This window comes from Diceros bicornis, chromosome 18, assembly GCF_020826845.1.
Source record: "Diceros bicornis minor isolate mBicDic1 chromosome 18, mDicBic1.mat.cur, whole genome shotgun sequence".
Classification (NCBI taxonomy): Eukaryota; Metazoa; Chordata; class Mammalia; order Perissodactyla; family Rhinocerotidae; genus Diceros; species Diceros bicornis.
In genome coordinates, this window is record NC_080757.1 from 13,831,886 (window position 1) to 13,853,270 (window position 21,385).

The 21,385-nt window shown below is 56.4% G+C and overlaps 1 protein-coding gene and 1 long non-coding RNA gene across 4 annotated transcripts in view; both read left to right on the forward strand.

The window, feature by feature from the left end:
- The first annotated feature begins 5,570 nt into the window (after positions 1-5,570).
- LOC131416631 (uncharacterized) lies at positions 5,571-10,516 on the forward strand. Its single transcript, XR_009222624.1, has 3 exons — positions 5,571-5,847; positions 7,871-7,947; positions 10,206-10,516. It is a non-coding gene; the product is annotated as an uncharacterized LOC131416631 (long non-coding RNA).
- A 3,472-nt stretch (positions 10,517-13,988) lies between these two features.
- Positions 13,989-21,385, forward strand: part of ATP2A3 (ATPase sarcoplasmic/endoplasmic reticulum Ca2+ transporting 3) — a 34,322-nt gene continuing 26,925 nt past the window's right edge. For 2 of the 3 annotated variants that reach the window (XM_058560032.1, XM_058560033.1), the window contains exon 1: positions 13,991-14,224. In XM_058560032.1, coding sequence (XP_058416015.1) covers positions 14,107-14,224 — 118 coding nt within the window. In that variant the 5' untranslated portion in view covers positions 13,991-14,106. Of the gene's footprint in view, positions 14,225-21,385 lie in introns of all 3 variants that reach the window. The other variant, XM_058560034.1, reaches the window with a different exon arrangement.

A 21,385-nucleotide genomic window follows, 5' to 3' on the forward strand; every position in this document is an offset into this window, starting at 1 on the left:
TAAGGCGTTTGGAGCCACCCTTCCGGGCAGGCCCCGTGCTCTGTGCTGACGCCTCACCGCGCAGAGCCGCACGCACCTTATTCCCATTTCTCAGACAGTGGGATGGACAGCAGAGCCTGTGCCCTTCACCTCCAGGCCACCCTGCCTCCTGTTCAAAACAGAAAACAACCGAGCCAGCCCTGATGGTCTAGTGGCTAAAGTTCGGGGGCTCCGCTTCGGCGGCCCAGGTTCAGTTCCCAGGTGCAGAACCACACCACCTGTCTGTCAGTAGCCATGCTGTGGTGGTGGCTCACAAAGAAGAACTAGAAGAATTCACAACTATACACAGCTATGTACTCGGGCTTTAGGGGAGAAAAGGAAGAAAAAAGGAGGAAGATTGGCAACAGACATTAGCTTAGGGCGAATCTTCCATAAAAAAAAATAATAAATCCAATTCGGAATATTTTCAACTCAGGAAGCTAACCAGAAAGCCTTGGGGCCGAGACCCCGAATGGATTCATCTTGCTTGGGCGCCATGTTGATCACAGGTCCCAGACCCTACCTGTCTGCCCGACAGTCAGTGTATTCCGCGGCCAGCTCCTGAGACGTCGGGTTGTCTCACCCAGGCCCGTGTTAACTCCGGGCTGGGAGGTCCATGAAGTCACAGGCAGGCCTGTTGTGGGGAACCACGTTTGTTCATAAATTAAGGCTGCAATTAATCCCTTGGTTTCTAAGCGAGCTGTGCTTCTCTCTTTTCCTTTCTTTGTTCTCCCTGGGAAACCTCCGGTGGGGGTCAGCCCCTCGGTCTGCTGGCTTCCCTCCAGCTGGGGCAACGGCACCTCCAGCAGTCCTGAGTCAAACACAACGCCCAGGTTTGCTTCTTCCACTATTCCAAAGTCAAAGCAAAAGGCAGAAACTGAGGATGAGCAAAATTACCCTCGAAAGCCTCCAGGAAGGGGTGGGGAGCCAGAAGCCATCACCTGTCGGTGGTTCCAGCCAGGCCTGGGGCAGCCTTGGTTTCTCCAGTGGAGCCTGCACGCAAGGCCGTCTTTACACCTTGAGGCCCTGAGAGATGCTCAGGGACGGCAGATTCACCCATTGAGTGGAAAGGCAAGTGGAGTCACCCACACCACATACACCCTTCCTTCCTCTTTCCCTCTCCGTCTACATGGCACATGTAGATGAATGTGGAATGTGCTGTGACTTCTCTGTAAGGTCATAGCCTGCATTTACTGAGCACTTACTGTGTGCTAAGCATGGTGCTAAGGGCCTGTATCACGGGGTGCATTCAGCTGAAAGGGGGAGACAATCCATCTCCTAGTTGCTTTGAATAAAGGCTCTTAAAATCATGTCTCAGAACAAGAAGTCTGGATGTAGGTAATCTCAGGCTGTCCCGCAGCTCAGCAATGCCTCCCTGCCCCAACCTCCTTCCACTCGGCCGTCCTCAGTATGTGGGCTTCATATCCTTAAGTTGGATGCCATGTGGCCACAAAATAGCTGCTGCAGCTCCAGACATCATAACTCTTCATGGGCAGGAAGCAAGGAAAGCAAAGGCTTCATCCCCTGTATGTTAGTCAGGCAACCCCCAGCAGACTTCCCCTTACACCTCATTGGCCATAAGTGGTCACATGGCTGTTCTCAGCTGCCAGGGAACTAGGAAAGCCAGTATCTGGCAAAGAAGAAGGACATCGCCGAGACTGGCTTAAACCATTCAGGATTCACGCACTGGGCTGGGGCCCTTTGCTACCTGGAGCAAAGTCAGGGCTCTGTTAGCAAAACGGGGGCAGCTTTGTCGTGTAGCCAGCTAACAATGCCATGTATTTTCTCAAATAAACTCACAGCAGTCACTGAGGTGGGCTTGTTATTATTCCTGTTTCACAAATGATGAAACCGGAACTCAGGGCCATTTAGTAACTTGCCCAAGATCACAGACCGGTAACTAGTAGGGGTTTAATCCCAGGTCTGTCTCCCGAGAGTGTATCTTAACCACCATATACCCTTGGGTCCCTGCTTCCTGGGTACAGCTGCCCCAGGCTGCGACCCTCTCGCGGGAAGGGCCACATCTTCTTCATCTTTGTATTTCACCAATTCACAGAAGCCCAATCAAATTGATTTAAACACAAAATCATTTTGTTCTGTTACTTGCTGCTTTGTAATATGTTTTAAAACCAAGAGTGCAAACTTGCCAACGCTATCTTTAAAAAATACACCTCTCTCTTCTTCTGTATTGTTTTCCACTTACCCGTGCTGGGTTCCTGCAGTCCTGGGATGAATTCCAATGTAAATATCACCAATGAAGGAAATTCGGGGGAAGGAGAGGAGGGTGAAAGGCTAATTGAGGCCCCAAAGACTGTCAGTTTCTCGTTAACTGTGGAGCCATGGAAAATTCTTTGTTCCCGCCTATTGGCTTCTTGCCTCCAGGATCTGGGTGGATATTGCCCTTGGCCAGCTTCCTGGTCAGGTCACAGACAGTCTAACAGAGGGGGAGTGTCCTGGCGAACAGAGGGCAGAACCAGGCTGGGGCTTTGGAAGTGGGTGCAAGAAAAAGACGGGCCTTGCACATCTGCCACCCAGTAGGCCCATGCTGGCCACTCTACACGCACTAGCTCATTTAGCACTCATAATGACCTGTGGGATTGGGACTACTGTGTTTCCCATTTTACAGCTGAGAAAACTGAGGCTCAGAGAGGTGAAGTCACTTGTCCAAGGTCACACAGCAGAGCTAAGATGAAAACTAAAGCCACGGACTTCTCCAGTGGGGCTCTTTCCCCAGTCAGGGGTGACTACTATCTCAGTGACCTTGAAGAGGGTGCTGAGGGCATGTTGGGGGCCAGGGAGTTCCCTGGCCCATCCTCAGAGCTTTCACCGGGCTGTATAACTCAGTGGTCACGGGCAGGGGCTTTGTGTCAGAGCCAGGTTAGGAGCCCAGCCCTGCACTTCCTAGGGACCCAGGACAAGCCATGTAGCTCTCTTGTCTTGTTGCCCACAGCACAGTGGGCTCTGGGGTTAGATGGCCTGGGTCTGACGGTCCAGACAGTCAGGAGGCGGACCCCCCTTCTGGCCCCCAACCTTCCCTCCCCGCCAGCAGCTGGCTTTGTGAATGAAGGACCCGGGAGGGCCCGTGATGATTTGGGTACCCAAACCAGGGGGGTGTGACTCCAGGGAATTAAAGGCAAATGGAACCCAACTTGCAAATCTGGGCATTTTCATGGAGTGTGGTGTTGGAGGCCAGGAGACGGAGCCCAACTGAACTCCACCTCCCACCGTGGTACAGGGGGGCCCGCCTGCCTGCCCGCTCACCCGAGGGCCTGCAAGTGCAGCCAGCATACCCGGCCATTCGGGAGTGACCACACTCACCGATCATACAAATTTCCTTGGTCTGCTGGGCCTGGGCTGGGACTGCCATAGGTCATGGCCTGAGAGAGGGAGCCCAGAGAAGTAGGGGACACACCAAGGTCACTCACAGGGCCAGTGACAGGGCAGAGAGCCCTGCCCGTGCGTCTGCCCAGAGGCTGGCCACAGCCCAGGCGTCAGGTGTCTTGGGCATAGGGCCCGGCCCTGCCACGCTGGGGATCTGGGTGCCTCTGCCAACTTCCCTAACCTCCCTGGGCTCCGGGCCCCACCTGGGGACCTGGAAAGGACCCGGAGCACTGGGGCCAACCTGGCAAGAGGCAGCGCCTCGGCTCTGGGCCACAACGACAGGATATCCCCGGAGAGCTGGGCTGGCAGCCACGCAGGGAACACCGGGGCGGAGACCTGGCACCGCCGATGAGAAGCCCAAAAGGCACCGAGGAGGGAAAATCAGGACAGCCAGGACCTGAGAGGGTGAGGAACAGGCCAGGGTTGTCCTGGAAACCACGACCACAAGCAGTGAGGGGCCCACAAGCAGAGACCTGAGTTTTTTCCTCTGCCCCCAGCCTGGGAGCCAAGGGCAGGCCTGCGTCTCCTGTCACTTTGTCCTGATTTTGCTCCTGGGTGGGGAGTGTGAGCAGGTTCCCCACCAGGGATCCTGTGAGCCCCAGATACCATCTGTCCCACCCCCACTGCACAGAGACCCTGCATCCAGAGGGGAGGGGCTTTCTAAGACTCCCATGGCCAGAGTGGTGCCCAGTAGGGCCCAGCCTTGCTGAGGACTTGACCAGCCCCCCTAGCCCAGCCTCAGGCCGAGGGCCCCCCTCTGGGTGAGGCTTAACCAGCAGTCCCTGCTCTCCACACACAAGAGGGAGGGGTGGCCCTCCAGGCTCAGGAACTGACCAAGACAAGCCCTGCCCTCAGGTACCTCCAGGCCAAGGGGCTTTCCCCATAGCAGGGAGCGAGTCCCAGGTTTCAAATTCCATTTCAAGTTGTGTCTCGGGCTTACAGGCCTGGTCAGGTGTAACAATTTACAAGGCAAATAGGGGTTTTGTATTTTATCTTCTTACAACCCACTACCAGCTGAGGCCCGACAGGTAGGCTGGTCATGCATGGCCTGGAACGGCGCCACCTCCCTGCCAGGCAGGGCCTCTCGCCTCACTGGCCAAGGTGCTGATAGGCACAGCCCAAGACCAGCTGAGAGTATGCATTCCTGCCAGACACTGTGGCAGAGAAAGCAGCACAGAGCTAGGAGGGCAACCTGCTGTGTGACCCTGGGCAAATTCCAGCCCTTGCTGGGCCTCAAATCCCTGTCCATACAATGGGAGTGCTAGCTCTGTTGTATCCCACAGCGAGAATGTCACAGCTCATGGACGTGGGTATACTCATTCATTCTTTCACTTTACAGTGTTGGCACCTCATTTCCTTTTCTTCTCTCACTGCATTGGCTAGAACCTTGTTCATTGAACCAATATCCTTGAGAGCCTAGCAAGTGCCAGATCAGGTGTTCGGCACCCAGAAGCAGTGAGGATTTCTATGGACACGGTTTTGGCCTAGGAGGTTCCCAATCTAGGGGGCAACTTTATAATGACCTTCACACACGGGGCCACCCTGTAGAGACCTTGCAGTGATTCAGAGGCAGCTCCTGTCCTGGAAGGACACACAGCCTGCATGCTGCAGACGAGAATTCAGGCAAATATGGAGGAGCACACTAACGCTGGGCCGCTCAGGAGGCACAGGTCACGGGCTCCCAAGGGGTCAAGGAGGACTTCTTGGAGAAAGCAGCATTTGAGCTCAGCTTTGAAGAGGGAGGAGGGTTTAGACAGGTAAAGATGAGAAGAACTAATTTCCCAGCACAAGGCAGAGGCAGGGAAGGAGGAAATCTTGGAGTAGGGATGGAGAAGACAGGCCAAAGTGATCACAGTCTAAGGTGCTGAGGGAGCAGGGGCACCAGATAAGGCTGGCAAGCTGAGGAGTTTATCTTAATTGGGGAGGACATAGAGAGCCATGGAAGGCACTTGAGCAGGAGAATAGCAGCATGGCTGCTTTGGGAAGAGGAATCTGGTAGCAGCAGCATAGGAGGCAGGTCTGGAAGGAGCAGGCACAGCCTCACATGATACGCTCCCCCTTCCTGAGGTCTAGGGGGTGGGAAGAAGAGGACAACTTTCTCTCCTCTGCCTGGTCGGGGAGATAAGGGGGCAAGGACAGGAAGTTGCCTCAAGTTGCTGAGGAGCGAGCAGCCTGGCCCAAGGCCCCCACCCCCACCCTGTGCAGGCACTCTTGTAGAGGTGGATGCACGGGAAGGAGGCCAGGCCCCTCGGGTCAAAATGCAATGATCCAGGTGTCCTGGGCCAGTCGAGGGGCCCTGGGTGCCTGCTCTGTCCTGCTGCTGACAAATCCCCACTTCCCCAGGTCCTGGAAGGCCAGGTGTGCTCCCTTCCCAGGAAGAGGCTCCGGAGTTTTCCTGCCTTAACTCAGTCATTCAAACACCCTCCCTGATACGTCCTGGGAACCGAGGTGAGTCCGACCAGGTGCCTGCCCTCAAGGGTGTCTGCAGACAGGTGAGCAGAGCAGGGAAGCCCAGGGGGCTGTGAGCTTGATGGGGTCATGCAGGCTACGGGAGCCCTGTTGGCCTCGGGGATGAGGGGCGGCTTCCGGGCCTTAAGGACTAGCAGGAATGAGCACTGAAAGATGGAGGGTGTTTCAAGCAGAGGGAACAGCATGAGCAAAGATCCAGAGGCAAGAACCTTCCTATTGTGTGCAGGGAACTAGACATAGCCCCAGTGTGGCAACCATGGGGGCAGGAAGTGGGGAGGATGAACGGCAGGCTTAAGCAGCGGGGCACCCTGAGGCGCAGGGCTGAGGGGAGGTGAGAGGGTGGGGGTCCCCATCTTAGAGCTGAGGGAGAGGCTGGAGGCGCAGGGTGTGCGGGTGGTTCCAGGACATGTGGGGCCCCGGACCCAGGGGACTGGTGGGGGTGCAGCAGGGACTTGCACAGGGGTCCCTAAGCCCTAAAGATGGAAATAAAAGAACTTGGGATCAGGGAGAGGTACAGACAGGAGGGTCTCCCACTCTGAACAGCTGGGAGTCAGTCTTCCCTGCCCCTCTGCAGAGGGGCCTGTCCAAGTGGGCTGGGGCGGAGGGGCTAAGGCAGTGAACTTGTGTCGATGGTCAGAGCAGGGTCTTAGGGAGCCTGGGACACCTGCCTGCTGGACCCCGTGACCCTGGGAAGAGGAAGCGAGGTTCCCAGGTCTCCAGGGCTGTCTGCATTTCCAGTCAAACCCATTTACAAAGCAAAGTGGGGCAGTGCCAGGGAAACCCCAGCCTCCGCCTTCTCTAAGCACAGCCACTGCCTCAGCCACTCCACTGCCAGCAGTGATGCCACAGCCAGGGAGACTGAGGCCCAGAAACGGGCATGGACCTCCAAGTCCTCATGGCCAAGTCACTTTTGCACAGGCTGTTCCCTAGGCCTGGAACACCTTTCCCTCCCCTGATCCTTCAGATTTCAGCAGAAGTGTCACTTCCTCCAGATCGCCCCTGATCTCCCTGACTGGGAGAAATGCCTCTCCCCGCCATGTTCTCAAGGCCCCACTGGCCCCCCTGCGTCTGCTTCTGTGTGTGGTTACTTGGCATTAGTGACTTGCTCCCTCCTCGCGTGTGAGCTCAGAGAGAACAAGGACCGTCTCTCCAGGGCCTGGCTCTGTGCCTGGTGCATGCTGCGTCCTTGAAAAATATTAGCAAGGAAGGAGGGAAAGAAGGAAGGAGGGAAGGGAGGGAGAGAGGAAAGAAAGGCAGGAGGAGGGAGAGAGCAAGCTGGGACGACAGCAAGGTCAGAACCCAGTCCCCCTGCCTCCATCCCTCCAGAACTCTGGCCCGGCACCTTCCCCTGAACTATTGCTCCAGACCCTTCCCCAGGGCGGTGTGGACCCCTCATGAGGCCAGGCTGTCCCAGGGTCACCGCCTGGCCTTGGAGGAGACCTCCTTGGCGCTGGCCCAGCAGAAGCATCCCAGTGGCTGAACGCTGAGGACAGCCATCAGCACGTGAAGGACAGCATGCCTGGCCTGGGGGCTCCAGCTGAGGCTCTGCCTTGGCCTCCCGGGCTCCATGTCCGTGTTTGAGTCCCATCCTCTCCCTGGGCCTCAGTGTCCCTTGTACACAACGGGGAAATAGGCGTTGGTCTGTGGGGCCTGGCTCACAGCTAGTCGAAGTGTGCAGGGAAGAGTGTGAACACACAGGGTTGGGTCAGCCAAGGAAATGAGTTTCCAAAGTGGGGAGAGATTTTAGGGAGGGGAGCTGGAAGACCAGTCCAGGCCAGGGAACAGCACGAACAAAGGGGCAGAGATAGAAAGGGCAAGGCCAGTTTGGGGAATTTTGAGGAAACCAGTTTGCCTGGATATGAGTGGGGCCATAAGGGGCTGTGATTGCAGGGTTGAAGAGTTTGGACTTTATCCCATCAGCAATAGGGAGCTAAGGAAAGTTTTTGAGCAGAGGGATGACATAATGAAAGCACCAGCTCAATCAGACAATCTTAATACACAGGTAACTCTGGAGGCAGGGAGGCCAGGGAGCAGGCTACTGGAGAGGTCCAGCTTGAGAGAAGCTGGGGCCTGAGCTTGGTAAGTGATAATAAGGTGGGTGCAGGGAGGCAGAGGGCACGGAGCATGCGGGGGAACACCGTTCTCCACTCAGGCAAATCTCCGTTGACCCAGTCCTCTGGGAGGTGGCTCCGGGCAGGCAGGCTGGTGGGGGCGCTTAGGAGCCTGGGCTCCAGAGCCAGACTAGTCCAGGTCTAAATCCCAGCTGAGTGCCCTTGGGCAAGTCACCGAGGCTGTCAGAGCCTCTCAGAGCCTTTCTTCATCTATGAAATGAGAACAGGGCTGGCTACATAATTTGCAGGGCCCAGTGCAAAATGAAATGAAAATGTGTCCCTATCTTAAAAAAGAGGGAAAAAAGAAGTGCCATTCAAGGTGCTAGAATACAAAGCTTTTCCTTTCCTCTGCAGTCTCTCCTTTACTGGCACGGTGTATTTTTTTGTTTGTTTGTTTGCTATTTAATCTTCTAAGTAAAGAAAAATTCAAAATCTGAATTATTAGCATGTATTTTACCATTCACTTCATTTTGTGCAATGCCAGTTTTAAACGCAAAATTAGGTGCATGTCACTCATACGTGTAATCGCCAAAATTACACACACTGCACTTCAGTGCTCATACGCACATGTATAGTTAGGTTTGACCAGGACAATGGGAAGGCTACACGGCTGCTTTGATTTCCCTTCTTGACGTGCGCACATTCTCCTCCACTCTCTGCCCTGGGCTCCCTGATGAGTAAGGAAGGACTGAGAGGAAGGGGGACCCTGGGCCGCCCTGTCTGTCCCTTTCCTCCCAGGGCACGAATTTTAATATGAGTGGTTGGCGAATGCAGGAAAATAATGTGAGTGAGAAAGATATGAAAGGGTTCCTTGATCTTTGTCTTTCTTAGAACACTACGGCCTTCCTTCTGCATTTGAAGCAAGTTCTGGCGCAAAGGGAAAGCACGGCCTCTCCAGGCTGTCAGCACCCCCACTCACTCAGTTGTAGACAAGAAACATCTTGAACTCGATTTGAGAATCACTGAACTCCCACACTTCAGGAGTCCACCAGAATTCTATGCTCATGGAGCATTGCCAACTCTGAACTTGAGTGTGACAGCATATCACGCATGTCCCTTCTGCTCACACGCATGCTCCGTTGACTTCACTTACGAGCACAAGTTCAGAGATAAAACTATGAAGAGTTTCAAGACAGTGATAGCAGAGCAATAAACCGAGCGCAGGGCCCTTCTGACCACTGGGCCCTGTGTGACTGCACAGTCTGGGCGCCCACGACGCCAGCCCTGCTTGGGGGTAATAGCAGAACTGACCCCAGCACCATCATGAGGATTCAATGAGACGATGTGTGAAAAGAACCTAGCACAAGGCCTGGAACACGGCAAGTGCTCAACCCAGGGGACAGGCAGATCAGGGTGCATGGCCCTTGTGCCAGCCAGTGGGGCTCTGGGACGAGGCCCAGAGCAGAGATATCTGGGAAACCTTCCTCTCTTGGCCCCACATCCTCCCCACTCCTCTCTGGCTGCTCCTCCTCGCTCTCCACTGCAGGTCCCTGCCCCAGTCCCATAATGATAAGAACAATACCAGAAACCATTAGTGAGCATCTACTACTTCCAGACACTATGCTTCACCAACACCAATCAGTTAGTTCCCACAACAGCTCTTTAAGGCCCAACTCTCATTTTCAAATGGCAGAAACCCAACTAAAAAGGGAATTTACTGAAAAAAATTTTCATATAACTGAAAAAACTAGGGATGGACTGATTTCAGGTAGGTAGTGTCAGAAACCTGCCTCTCTCTCTCTCTCTCTCGGCTTCTCTTTGTGGTAGCTTCATTGGCAGTCAAATTCTACCCTCAAGGTGGCAAGATGGCTGCCAGCAGCACCAAGTTTACACTGCACTGGTTTCACCACCACTTTAGAGACAGAGTAAGAATATTTTCCCCAATATTCTAACAAAAATCCAAGTTGATGGCTCTGATTGGCTGATTTCTGGTCACATGCTCATCCTGAACCAATCCATCTCTATGGCAAGGGAGTTGTAGACCCCTCATTGGCTGGGAAAGAGTCATAGGCCCACCCCTGGATCTAGGAGATAGGATCCATTCTATGGGAACCACAAGGATTGAGAGAGGGGCAGGGAAGATTCTCATCAAGAAAACCAAGCAACGAGGATGGATGCTGGCTGTGTGACCCACTTCATCAACCCTGAAAGCAGACTATTATTATCTCCATATATGGCTAAGATTACCTGTTCACCAAACCTGTTTCCTCTTCTTTCTGAGCACAGCTAGACTACATTTCCCAGCTTCCCTTGCAGTTAGATGTGGCCATGTGACTGAATTCTAACCAATGGAATTTGAGAGGAAATGATGTCATCACCTCCTGGACTGGCTGCTATACCAATGGCTGCTCTCCATGCTCTTTCTCCTTCTGCTGGCTTGATGCAGACCAGTGTGGTGACCTTGGAACCATGTTGAAGATGGCAGAGCCACAAAACGGAAGGAGCCTGGGTCTCAGCATCACCACTCCACCATGTAGAACACCTGCTTCAGAATTTCCGTGACCAAGAAATAAACTTCTATGATGCTTAAGTCCTTACACATTTTTGGGTGACCTTGTTACAGCAATTGGCTTACCCTAACGAATAACTACAGATGAGCAAGGTGAGGCTCAGAGGGGTGAAGTGCCCTGCCAGAGGCCACATAGCCTGTAAGAGGCAGAGACCAGACTCAAAGCTGGGCCTGACTGACTCTTCCTAGTCACAGCCCCTTGGCTGCAAAAGACAGGAAACAGCTCAAACTGTAACCAATAAAGGCAGGTCTATGGGAAGGATGGAATTGTGCCCTGTAGAATCCTGGGAGCTGAGGGCAGAAGTACAGTAGAGGCTCTGAGGACCTTGGGCACCGTTAGGCAGTCTCTGTCTTGGCCTCTCTCTCTGTCTCTCTGTCTCTCTCTGACACCACGTGGTATTTTGTCTCAATTTCTTGCTTCACGTGGACTTGGTTTCCCCTCTGCACTCCCACTGCTGTACTTTAGATGATGTCAACTTGGGTCCAGCATCCATGGACCTCTGGATACAATCTCTGGCTCAACACTTAAACTCTCCAGAGAGTTTGATTGGCTTAGCTCACCTGCCAATGGCTGAGCGGCTCCTGGGCCAGGGCCCTCCCCCATCCACTCAGCTGGGGCAGGGGCTACCTCTCAGGTATCCCCCTTCAGCCCCAAACGTGTGGTTGCCCTTAGTCCCCTCCCCCTGGCATCCCCCAGGCCCCTCATGCCCCACTTGGCCCCACAATGCACTCCTTGACTCCTCTCCCCACCTCAGCCTGCTGCTCCCCACTCGGAGCTGAACCTCCCACCCGCCCAGCTGCTAAAGCCAGACACTTGGCAGATCGCGGTGGCTCTGCACTCTCTCTCCCCCCTGAATCTAATCCATCACCAGGTCCTGTCCAGTGCAGCCCCACTCTGCCTCGGTCCAGACCTCCTCATTTTTCTTCAGAATGATTCAGCCTCTGCTCTCCTCTTCGATTCCTTCCCCACACAAGCTTCCAGGGGGAAGCTCTTCTAGAAGGCAAATCTGACCCCATTTCTTCATTGCTTAAAAATACTTCGGTACAAAATCCAGGCCATTATATGGGCAGTTAAGGTTCTCAGTATCCTAGCCCTGCCTCTCTCATCTACCCTCCTGATCCTGGGGCTCATGCTTTTTATGATCCATCCATGCTAAGGGATTGCATTACTGTCCCTGGCACACCTTCAACTCAGGCTGTTTTTTCTGCCTGCAATACGCTCTTCTTCATGTGTCCAAATCCTGCCAGGGAAGACCCACCTTTCCCCCATGCTCCAGCCTGGCCCCCTCAGGTGAGGCGGGAAGGCATGCCTCCTGCCAGAGAGGTGGTAAGTTCTGCCATCACCTGTCTGGGGAGGAGTTAGAAAGAGCTGGGACTGGGTGCCAGGCCTGGAGCTCTCAGTACATGGGAGCTGGGCAGTGGGGAGACCTGCCCTTTGGACAGCATTCCTGTGACCATGTAACCCTGGCCACCAGCTGCTTGTCTAGGTGCAGATAGAGGGTATAATGAGGGGCACATAAGCAACTGGACAGGCAGTTGGAGTGGAAATGACCGTGTGTGATTCTGTGGGAGCCTGGAGGGAGGCCTGGAAGTCATCATGCGGGCAACCGAGCAGCTGGGCATGCTGACAGGTATGTGAGCCTGCCAGGTGGAGGCCACAGTTGCTGGCAGCTGTTTGCCCTGCCTGGGGCAGTTTGGACCCAGGGTGGGGTGGGGTGGGCTGGAGAAAAGGAACATAGGCCAGGCTGCCAGAGCAAACAGGGAGGCCTTCTAGCCCTACCTTCTAGCAAACACCAACTGACAGCTGAGGGCGTGGTGGAGTGGGAGAAGCTTAGGCTTAAAGTGCCTGGGGCTGGCAAAGGGGAGTCAGACCCCAGGATGTGTATGTGGGCCAGAGGAGTAGGGGTTACCAGCTGCTTGAAGGCCTAGGGCTTCAGGTCTCTGGGAGAGAGGTCTCTAGAAGGAAGCTGTAGGGCTCTGTCCCCCACCTAGCCCTGGCTAACATTTTTCCTGGCAACTTAGGGATACAGGTGGGGCTGTCTTTGTGGACAGTAGTGGTGGGGGAAGAAAGGGACAGGGTGGACATACCACGGATATTGGACTTGAGATCTAAAATGTCAGGCTGGAAGGAGCCACAGACAGAAAACCAGCATTCCCCTACCTCCACAGCAGCAGGCTGAGCCCAGCTGATGCCCCGGGAGTCAGTCTGGATGACCCATCAAAAGCAGAGAAGCACTGGACCATTCGGTCCAGCCAGTCCTTACTGAGGGTCTCTATGCTCCAGGAGGCATAGCGAAGGGGAGACAGAGGAGGGCCACAGCACTGTCCTGGGAAGAGAAGATCAGGAGCTGAGGGTACACATGGTCTCGCTAGGGGTCAGTAGGCCGGGGCCAGGCTGGAAGCTGGGGCTGATGTGTGTTGGCGGGTGTGCGTGCAGGGCAGTATCTGGGAAGGCTTTCTGGCTTCAGAGGCACTGGAGGGACCGGAGTTTGAACAGCCTGCTGGGTGGGCTCAATCCTGGAATCTGTGACCCTGTACAGCCAAGGTAGATCCCAGAGGCTGAAGCTCTGGACAGCAGAGTCCAGCTTGGTGGGGGTAAGATGGTGGGTGGAGTATCCGACCGGGTCTCTCCAGCTGGAGGGGGACCCCAGCAGACTGTTCTTTTGGCGAGGTGCCTGGCTTCTGCCCTCCCACAGCTCGCTTCCCTGACCTGCGGCCTCTTCTGGCACCCCTGGCGCGGCTGGAGCTACCCCCTCCCTGGGCCTGAGCTGCTCTCCCTGCGTGCCCTGGCCAGAGGCCTCCACCCCACCCCTGAGGCCTCTCTAGGGAGCCCCACCCCCGCCCCGGCAGTTACATTTCCTGCTGGGGTGAGGGTGTGAGTCTCTGGTAACGAGACTGGTTTACTTTCTCACATACTGCCTCATTGTTAGAGGTTCTGGTTGTATGCGGAATAACTGCTCATCGCTGGACGTCTGGAAAGGAATAAAGAAAGCACAAACATCAAAAGAAAAAACATCGAGTAATCTCTGGAGGAGACACCTATTCTCAGGCTTTTGGGTTCCCTCTAGACCCGGGGTCATACTTTGCAGAATTCGAATTGGGGGTAGGAAGCCCTCCTATGGACACCTCCATTTCGCAACTTTCCAGGACCCAGGAGGCTCAAAAGAAGGCAACTCAGAGACCCGTGCTCCGCAGCCCTCCCCAGCTCTCGGCCCCTGGGGGCGCCCCGAGCTCCAGGCCCCACGCCTTCGGCTCCCCCAGGCTCGGCGCGCGCCCCGCAGGCAGCCTCAGTTCCTCCTTCTGCAGAATGGGCGGGCAGCCCGGCCTCTGCGCCCCGGGGCGCTGCGGGGGCGGGGCGGCGGCGGGCTCCGAGGGCGGCCGGAAGGGGTGTGAGTGCGGGGGCGGGCCCCGCGCCGCCCCGCCCCGGGGAGGGAGCCCGGGGCGCAGCATCCTGGCGCGGGCCTCGGCCGCCGCCGCCACTGCCGTCGGGGAAGGTCCCAGCGCGGACATGGCCTCGCGCGGCGCCCGCCCGGGCCCGAGCACCCCGCGCCCCGCGCAGTAGCCCCGCGAAGAGGCGGCCTTGACGGTGCCGACGGCGCAGACGGCCGGGCGGGCGGCATGGAGGCGGCGCACCTGCTCCCGGCCGCCGACGTGCTGCGCGGCTTCTCGGTGACGGCCGAGGGCGGTCTGAGCCCGGAGCAGGTGACCGGCGCGCGGGAGCGCTACGGCCTCAACGGTGAGAGCGCGGGCCGGGCCGGGGAAGCGGGGGCCGCGCGCGCCGCAGTCTCAGTTTCCCCTCCTGCACCGCGGCCGCGGAGCCGTCCTCTCCTCCCAGCTCTCGGCCCCCGCGGGCGGGCAGGAAGCGAGGGCTCCGGAAACCTCTGCAGATGCTCTTGGGGCACCCGGCGGGGCTGCGGGGCCACCTTCGCGGGCGGGGAGGCGGGGCCCGTGTTCCGGGTTCGGAGACCGGACGCCTGGTTCCCCCTCCCCGCTCTCCTTCCTCCTGGCCCAGGGACCTGTGCGGTCCTTCCGGGCTTCCCACCTCCACCCCCGTCCCCATCCACTCATGCAAGCCTTAGCCCACCCCATCAGCGGTCAGCGCCGGATCCCCGCGCCGCGCTGCAACCTGCCCGCATCATCGTGCAGGTGCGCGCTCTGAGATGGCTGGCAAGGGACCAGCCAGGGACTCTGAGGCCCAGCCTCCCAGCTGGCCCCGAGGACTCAATAAAACGCCCAGAAGATGCAGCTTGTCAGCTGGCAGCCTTGGTGCCCCCACCCCCACCCCCACCCCCAGGTCTTCCTCTTTCTGCAACCCGGGGCGGATGTGGCTGGCCTAGTCGGTGGGGGCTTTGAACTGCTGAGGCGGGAGACCCACCTCCCTGGGGGTGGCAGATTCAAGGCCTCACTCGGGTTGCCTGGGGAGGCCTTTCCCTCCTGGGTGACCTGGAGCAAGGCAGGGAGGGAGCCTTCACGCTGTTGCTGTTTGGGTGGGAGAGGTATCACTTCTTCCTCATCTTCAGAGGAGTCCGGGATTCTCCATCTGCCAAAGGGCACAGCAAGTGCCGGGAACTGTCCAGATGTGGCCCTGGCACATTTGGAGGCCCTGTGAGAGTAGAAGATGTAGAGGTCCCCTCCCCAAGTCGCTTCCAGGCAGGACTTGCCACTCCCTTGCTCCCCAGGGCACTGGGCCCAGTGTTAGGGCCCCGAGAGAAATGTCCCTTCCATCCCCAGAGTGCAGCCTGGACCCGCATCCCTTCAGGACTTGGGGGCTCCCCCTTCAGGGTTCCCAGGCAGCCAGGGGGGAAGGTGCTCTGGCCTGAGTGTCACTGCTCAGGGCTGGCTTGAAAATTACTAAGGGCTGTCAGAAAGGCAGCTTCGGGTTTGCATTGGTTTATGACAACCACCTCTTATATAAATATTATCTTTCTGGAGCAGAAATCCTTTTTTGAAAAAATTAGTTGCTATATTTAGTTGAGCTGTGGGAGGAACTAGGAGATAAATATTATTTAATATCCCCTGTTAGTGACTTGGCAGGGAGGGTGTCGCTGCAGGAGAGCAGGGCAGCGGGGCCTGTCCCCCAACCCTGGGGTGGGGGTCAGGTCAGGGCAGCAGATCTGGGCTTCCACAGGTCCTCTGTGCCACTGTGGCCTCCAGCCTGGGAGTCCTGATTCCCCAGGGAAGATGGAGACCCAGCCCTTGGTTCTGCCTCCGGAATCACACAGATTCTGCCTCGTATGACGCTGGCCAACATCCCATCCTTTCTGGCCCCCATGTCTTCATTGGTCCAGCAGAGGAGGGGCTGAGGGGAAGGAGGGAGGCCCTAGTTCTCCCTCATGTTGTTTTGTCTGGGCAAGGGGGTGTTAGGGTGCCCTGACCACTGAGGATCTCTGTGAGGTGATGGATAAGGATGTCAGTGTGATGTGTAGGTCCACAGAAAGGTGGATGTGCATTGGGGGAGGTGGTAGGAAAAGTTAGGGGGCCACTGATGGGCTCGCCTGGTTCCTCTGTGCTTCGATAGTAGTAATAATAAAAGGTAATGTTCATGGAGCACTCACTATGTGCCAGGCACTGTTCTTAGCGCTTTTCATCTCTTATCTCATTTCTTCCCCAAAACAACTCTGTGGAAACAGCTGTTGTCATCCCCATTTTACAGAGGAGGTAACTGAGGCATCAGCAGGTTAGACAACTTGCCCAAGGTTACACAGTGAGTGGTGGAGCAGGTCCTGGGTGCCTGCCCCTCCCTGGGCCTCGCTTTCCCTGTCTGTACAAGGGGGTCCCAGTTTCTACAGGCTCTGGACCCCGATGTTGGTGCCTGTGCTAGAAGTTGGGGTCAGCTAGGCAGGAGCTATCCCAGCTTTGCCCCCAGCCCCTGCGGGGCCCCAGAGGGCTCCCTTCTCCTGTGAAGGGAGATCACAGATCGGCTTCTTCCTCAGGAAGCATTCCAGGGCTCTGGAAGTCGTCAGGTGAGGAGAGGGGAGCCAGCTGCCCCTTCCTGCCTCAGCTCTCCCCGCCCAGCCCAGCCTGAGGAGGAGACATGGGTCTCCTGCAGTTTCTCCTGGCACAGCCTCTGGTGTGCGGCTGGTGGGGTTTTGAACCCTAGCTCTGCCCCTTCATAGCTGTGTGATCCTGGATAAGCCACTTTGCCTCTCTGTGCCTCAGTTTCTTCATCTTAAGTGCGGCTACGCTAGGACCCATGTCATAGGGTTGTTTGTGAGTGTAGCAGAAGGGGCTGGGCCGTGGTCTGGGACAGAAGCTGGGGGGTGGGGTGGGCGGGACCTGCAGATGGAGGGAACACCCCAGGGACTGGTGCCATCCCCACCCCAGGAGTCTGTGCACCTGCAAGGTCGTTAGCACTAGAAACCACAAGGAAGTCATTTGCTTAAGTCCTGAAGTTTGCAAATTCTGCTGGGGGGAGAGAGGAAGGGAGGCAGGGGCTGGGGATCCCGCCCTCCCCCTTCTCATCCTCCTCCCTACTCAGAGCTGGGGAGAGGACCTCAGCAGTGCCTTCAGTGAGTAAGCCAGCCGGAAGTCCCCCATACACACAAAACACCGGGCGTAGAGATGTGTCCTCTGAGGCCCCAACAGGGCGGTGAGCAGGACGCTCCCGGCCCAGCGTCTCTCGTGAGCCCACCTTTCTCTGCAGGTCCCAGAGGTGCCCGGGACTCAGCTTCCTCAGAGGGCTTTCTACATCCTTTTAATTTATTTTTTGAATAAAAATGTGCACATAGTACAACATTCAAAAGGTACAAAGGTATACAGTAGTATCCCCAGCCCTGTCACCAACCCCCCACTCCGTGTCTCTAGCATCTTGTGTCTCCTTCCCAAGATACTCTGTGCAAATACACATCTGGATCTGGGATCGACGATCTTTTTTACACGAAAGGGAGTGAATTGCCAGTGCTTTTTTGCCCCTGTCTTCCACATGACAATCACTGTTGGAGACGGTGCCATGTGGAGCATCCTTGGGCTTCCTAGTGGCTACGCAGGGTTTCATCCTGTGGCTGTTCCAGCATTTCTTCACCCCGGCTTTTTTTGTTTTGTTTTGTTTTTTTGATGAGGAAGATTAGCCCTGGGCTGACATCTGTTGCCAGTCTTCCTCTTTTTACTGAGGAAGATTGGCCCTGGGCTAACATCCGTGCCCATCCTCCTCTACTTTATATGTAGGATGCCTGCCACAGCATGGCTTGATAAGCGGTGCGTAGGTCCGCGCCCGGGATCCGAACCTGCAAACCCCAGGCTGCTGAAGCGGAGCACACAAATTTAACCACTATGCCACCAGGCCAGCCTGTTTTCACCCCGGCTTTTGATGGACATTCGAGTTGTTCGCAGCCTCTGCTGTCACACACAAGTTACAAGGCGTATCCTTGTCCCCGCACTTGTGCATATCACCAAAGGATAAATTCCTAGAAGTGGAGTTGCTGGGTCAAGGGTGTGTGTGTTTTAAATATTGACGGCTGTTGCTGAATTGTTCTCCGTAAAGTTGCACCAACTGACCTGCCTCTGTCCCCACCACCTCTCCAACGCGGTGCAGTATAGGTCATTTTAATCTGCACCAATCTGATAGGAAAGTGTCCTCTCATAGTTTTACTTTGCATTTCTCTGTTTACAAGTGAGCTTGGGCATTTTTTGGTATATTTAGGAGCCATTTGATTTCCTTGTGTCTGTGTAGGCGCTGCCCATCGCCTTTGCTGGACGTGAGCCAAAGCAGGAGACAGGACTGGGTTGGGCATGTCCTGCCAAGCGGGCCAACACCTAAAGGCCCCGGAGAGCCCCGTGATGTGGGGGTCAGGCGAGATCCCAGGAGGTCTCTGGGGGTGGTCTCTGTTCAGGAGAGCTGGAGCCTGCCTTCCTGGGCCTCATGCTGCCCATCTGTGAAGTGGGTGCAAAGGCCCCAGGGCTGCCAGGTGGGAGGGATGGTCTGGATTTAGATTCCTGCCAGTGGAGTCTTGGCTGTGGCCGTATCTCCTGCCCTCAGCCCAGGCTCCTGGTGGCCGGTGGAACTCAGAAACCCACATGTGTGGCCCATGGAAACCAGGCCAAGAGCGATGGGGCCGGGAGGAGGGGGTGAGATCTGAGTGGCCTGACTCGCTAGGTGGCCTGGGGCAGCTCTCTGCCCTCCTCAGTGGAGCAGAGATGGGACCCTGAGATCCCCTAAGGGCCCTGTGGGTGTGAAATGACTCTTGGATCTGAGTGGGTAATGCTTGCCTGCAGGGGTTTAGAAGCACTGGGTCTTTCAGGCTTCACTCTAGTTTTCCTGCCCTTGTTGGGCAGCCTTAGCGCCCCCTCCCAGGAACAGCATCAGGCCCGCCCCCGCGGAACCCTGTCCCCCTTACACCAGGAGCTCCCTGCGGCAGGACCATGTCTGCCCCCAGCGCGGCTGGGCACACAGGTGCTAAGCAAACCTTTCGCCAGGGATTCTAGTGCCAGGTCAGCCAGGTAGACCGTAGGCCCCTGCAGAGCAGGGAGCCGCTTCCCCAGGTCCCCTGCAGGGCAGGGCCAGGTTGTCCACTCCAGGTGGACCCTGGAGACCCAGGCAGGGCCAGGTGGGCTGGGCGGGGTCTGCCCAGCCTCGGCCTCTGCCTGACTCTGCAAGTGAGGATTTAATTACTTTGTAAATTTACCTTTGAGGAAGACCTTGGTAAGCACTTGCCTCTCCCTGCTGGAACCAACATTTAGAAGCCGAAATACCAGTTTCCAGTGTTGTAGAAGGAAGGAGTCAAGGGGGGGATTAGAGGTACGTGGAGCCTGGGGGCAGCCCTGGCCCTGCACCCACTTCTCTCCAGCTCCGGGCTGTGAGCCCAGGGCCCTGGCCTCAGGGCAACTGAGTAAACAGTTCTGTGTGGACCCAGGGATGACTCAGCCCTTCTCCGCCCTGGAGGTGCTCCAGGCAGGTGGGGGCAGCCCCAGTACTGACGACTGGTAAGAGAAGGGCAGGGTGATAGGGCCAGGGCCCTTTTCCGGGAAGGCTGGGGTGTAGATGAGGAAATGGGGAAGGGTACCCAGCACAGAAGGAAGGGCCCAAGCAAAATCTTGGAGGGGGAAAAGCTTGAGGAAAATGGGAGGTAGCAGCCATCCTGAGGTGTCTTGCTTGGCTGGCAGATGAACGGACGTATGTCTAAGATGTGAGAGTAATTCTGGAAGGGCAGGTTGGGGCAGATCCAGGAAGGCCTTGAAGGCTGTGCTAAGGTTGGTCTTTATTCTGCAGGCCGAGGAGAGCCACTGAAGGTCTGAGCGGGGCAGAGGCAGGCCATTCACTCCTTCACAAGTCTTTATTGAGCATCTATCTACCATGTGCCAGGCACTGTTCCCAGTGCTGGGGACCCTGCACTTCACAAAGTCCTGGAACTTGTGTTCTCGTAACTATTATTACGGCTGACGTTTATGGAGCATTCCCCGTGTGCCACGCATATCCCAAGCGCTTTATGTGTAGCACGTCATTCGATCTTCACAGGAAGTTTAATCTTATGAGGTAGTTACTCTTATTATCCCCATTTTTCAGATGGGGAAACTGAGGCACAGAGGAGATTAAGTGACTTGTCCGTAGCCACAGAATTACCAGGAGATAGAGCAGGATTTGACCTCAAGCCCTGTGGATCAGACTCCTTGCTCTAAGCCACGAAGCTTCTCTGATCACATCCCCTTCTGCCCCCCAGGACCCACAGGCTCCCTCCCAGGCCAGCCCCACGTCGGGTATCTGGGGGCATGGGCCAGCTCAGTCTGGCAATGGTGACCCAGAGCAGGGGTCAGCAGGGAGAGGCCACCATGTGTGAGGTCCAGGGGTCCACCATTCCAGAAGAATAGTGGGGGGCTCCATGCCCCTGGGCCGGCCCAGCTGGGATCCGGGAGGTAGCAGCACCTCGTGTCACTGTCTTTGCCTCTGCTGCCAGGTGGATGGCACCAAGGGTTGGGCAGGGCCAGGGCACTGTCCCCTTTAACAAATGGGGCATCTGGCACTGCTGAGGGCCCAGTGCCACCATTTCAAGGGGAACTGGTCAGCAGCCCCACGTACAGCCTGGGGATCGCAGGGGGGAACCAGCATCTTCCAGGGACGCCTGGGAAATGGAGGGCTCTCCCAGCCCCTGGGACTCAGTTACGTGAGGGGAGAATTAGGTTGTCCAGAGTCTTGGCCGGACTGACGTTTGAAGCAAACCAGGCCTGAGCAGGCAGGGCCTAGTAACCCCCAAAAGACCCCCTGTGAGGACAGCAGAGCCGCTGGACAGGGGTGATCTTGGCTGGTGGCGCTGGGGTCCCAACAGAGGGGCGGGCGGGGGCATGGGATGAGGGCATCCAGTCCAACAATCAGAATGTGAGACACCAGGTTTTTTCAGGCGACCTTGGCTGGGGGAGGCAGGGGGACAGGGGTGGGAAGGCAGGACAGCTCGGGAGTTAGAGCAGGAGGTCCTGAGCCGGTGGTTGAGAGCCAGACGGCCTGAGCTCAAAACCCTTCCCTGCCACTTCCCCATTGTGTGACCACGAGCTAGTCACTCAACCTCTCTGTGCTTCAGTTGTCTACTCTGTAAAATGCGAAGAGAAATTGGATCCTCCCTCTCAGGTTGTTTGAGAATCACCAGCGAGTAATGCACATGAGGAGTTAGCATGGCGTCTGGAACACTCAACACTACTAATCCTGCTGTAATCAGTCTACCTGTGGAGTGCCTTCTCATGTACTCAGCTCACAATGCCTTCCCCTTTATCTCTGGAGACAATGTGGGTAAGGCACCTGGCACGCTGCTTGGTGCACAGTAGATGCTCTGTGTAAATGAGGCTACTATTAATATTGGTAATAATAATGATAATCCTCACAGCAGCCCTTCCATGTGGGGGTGGGCACCCCATCTTCCAAATGAGGCCCAGGACCCCATGGGGAGCCAGCTGCTCAGGCAGGACTAGAATCATG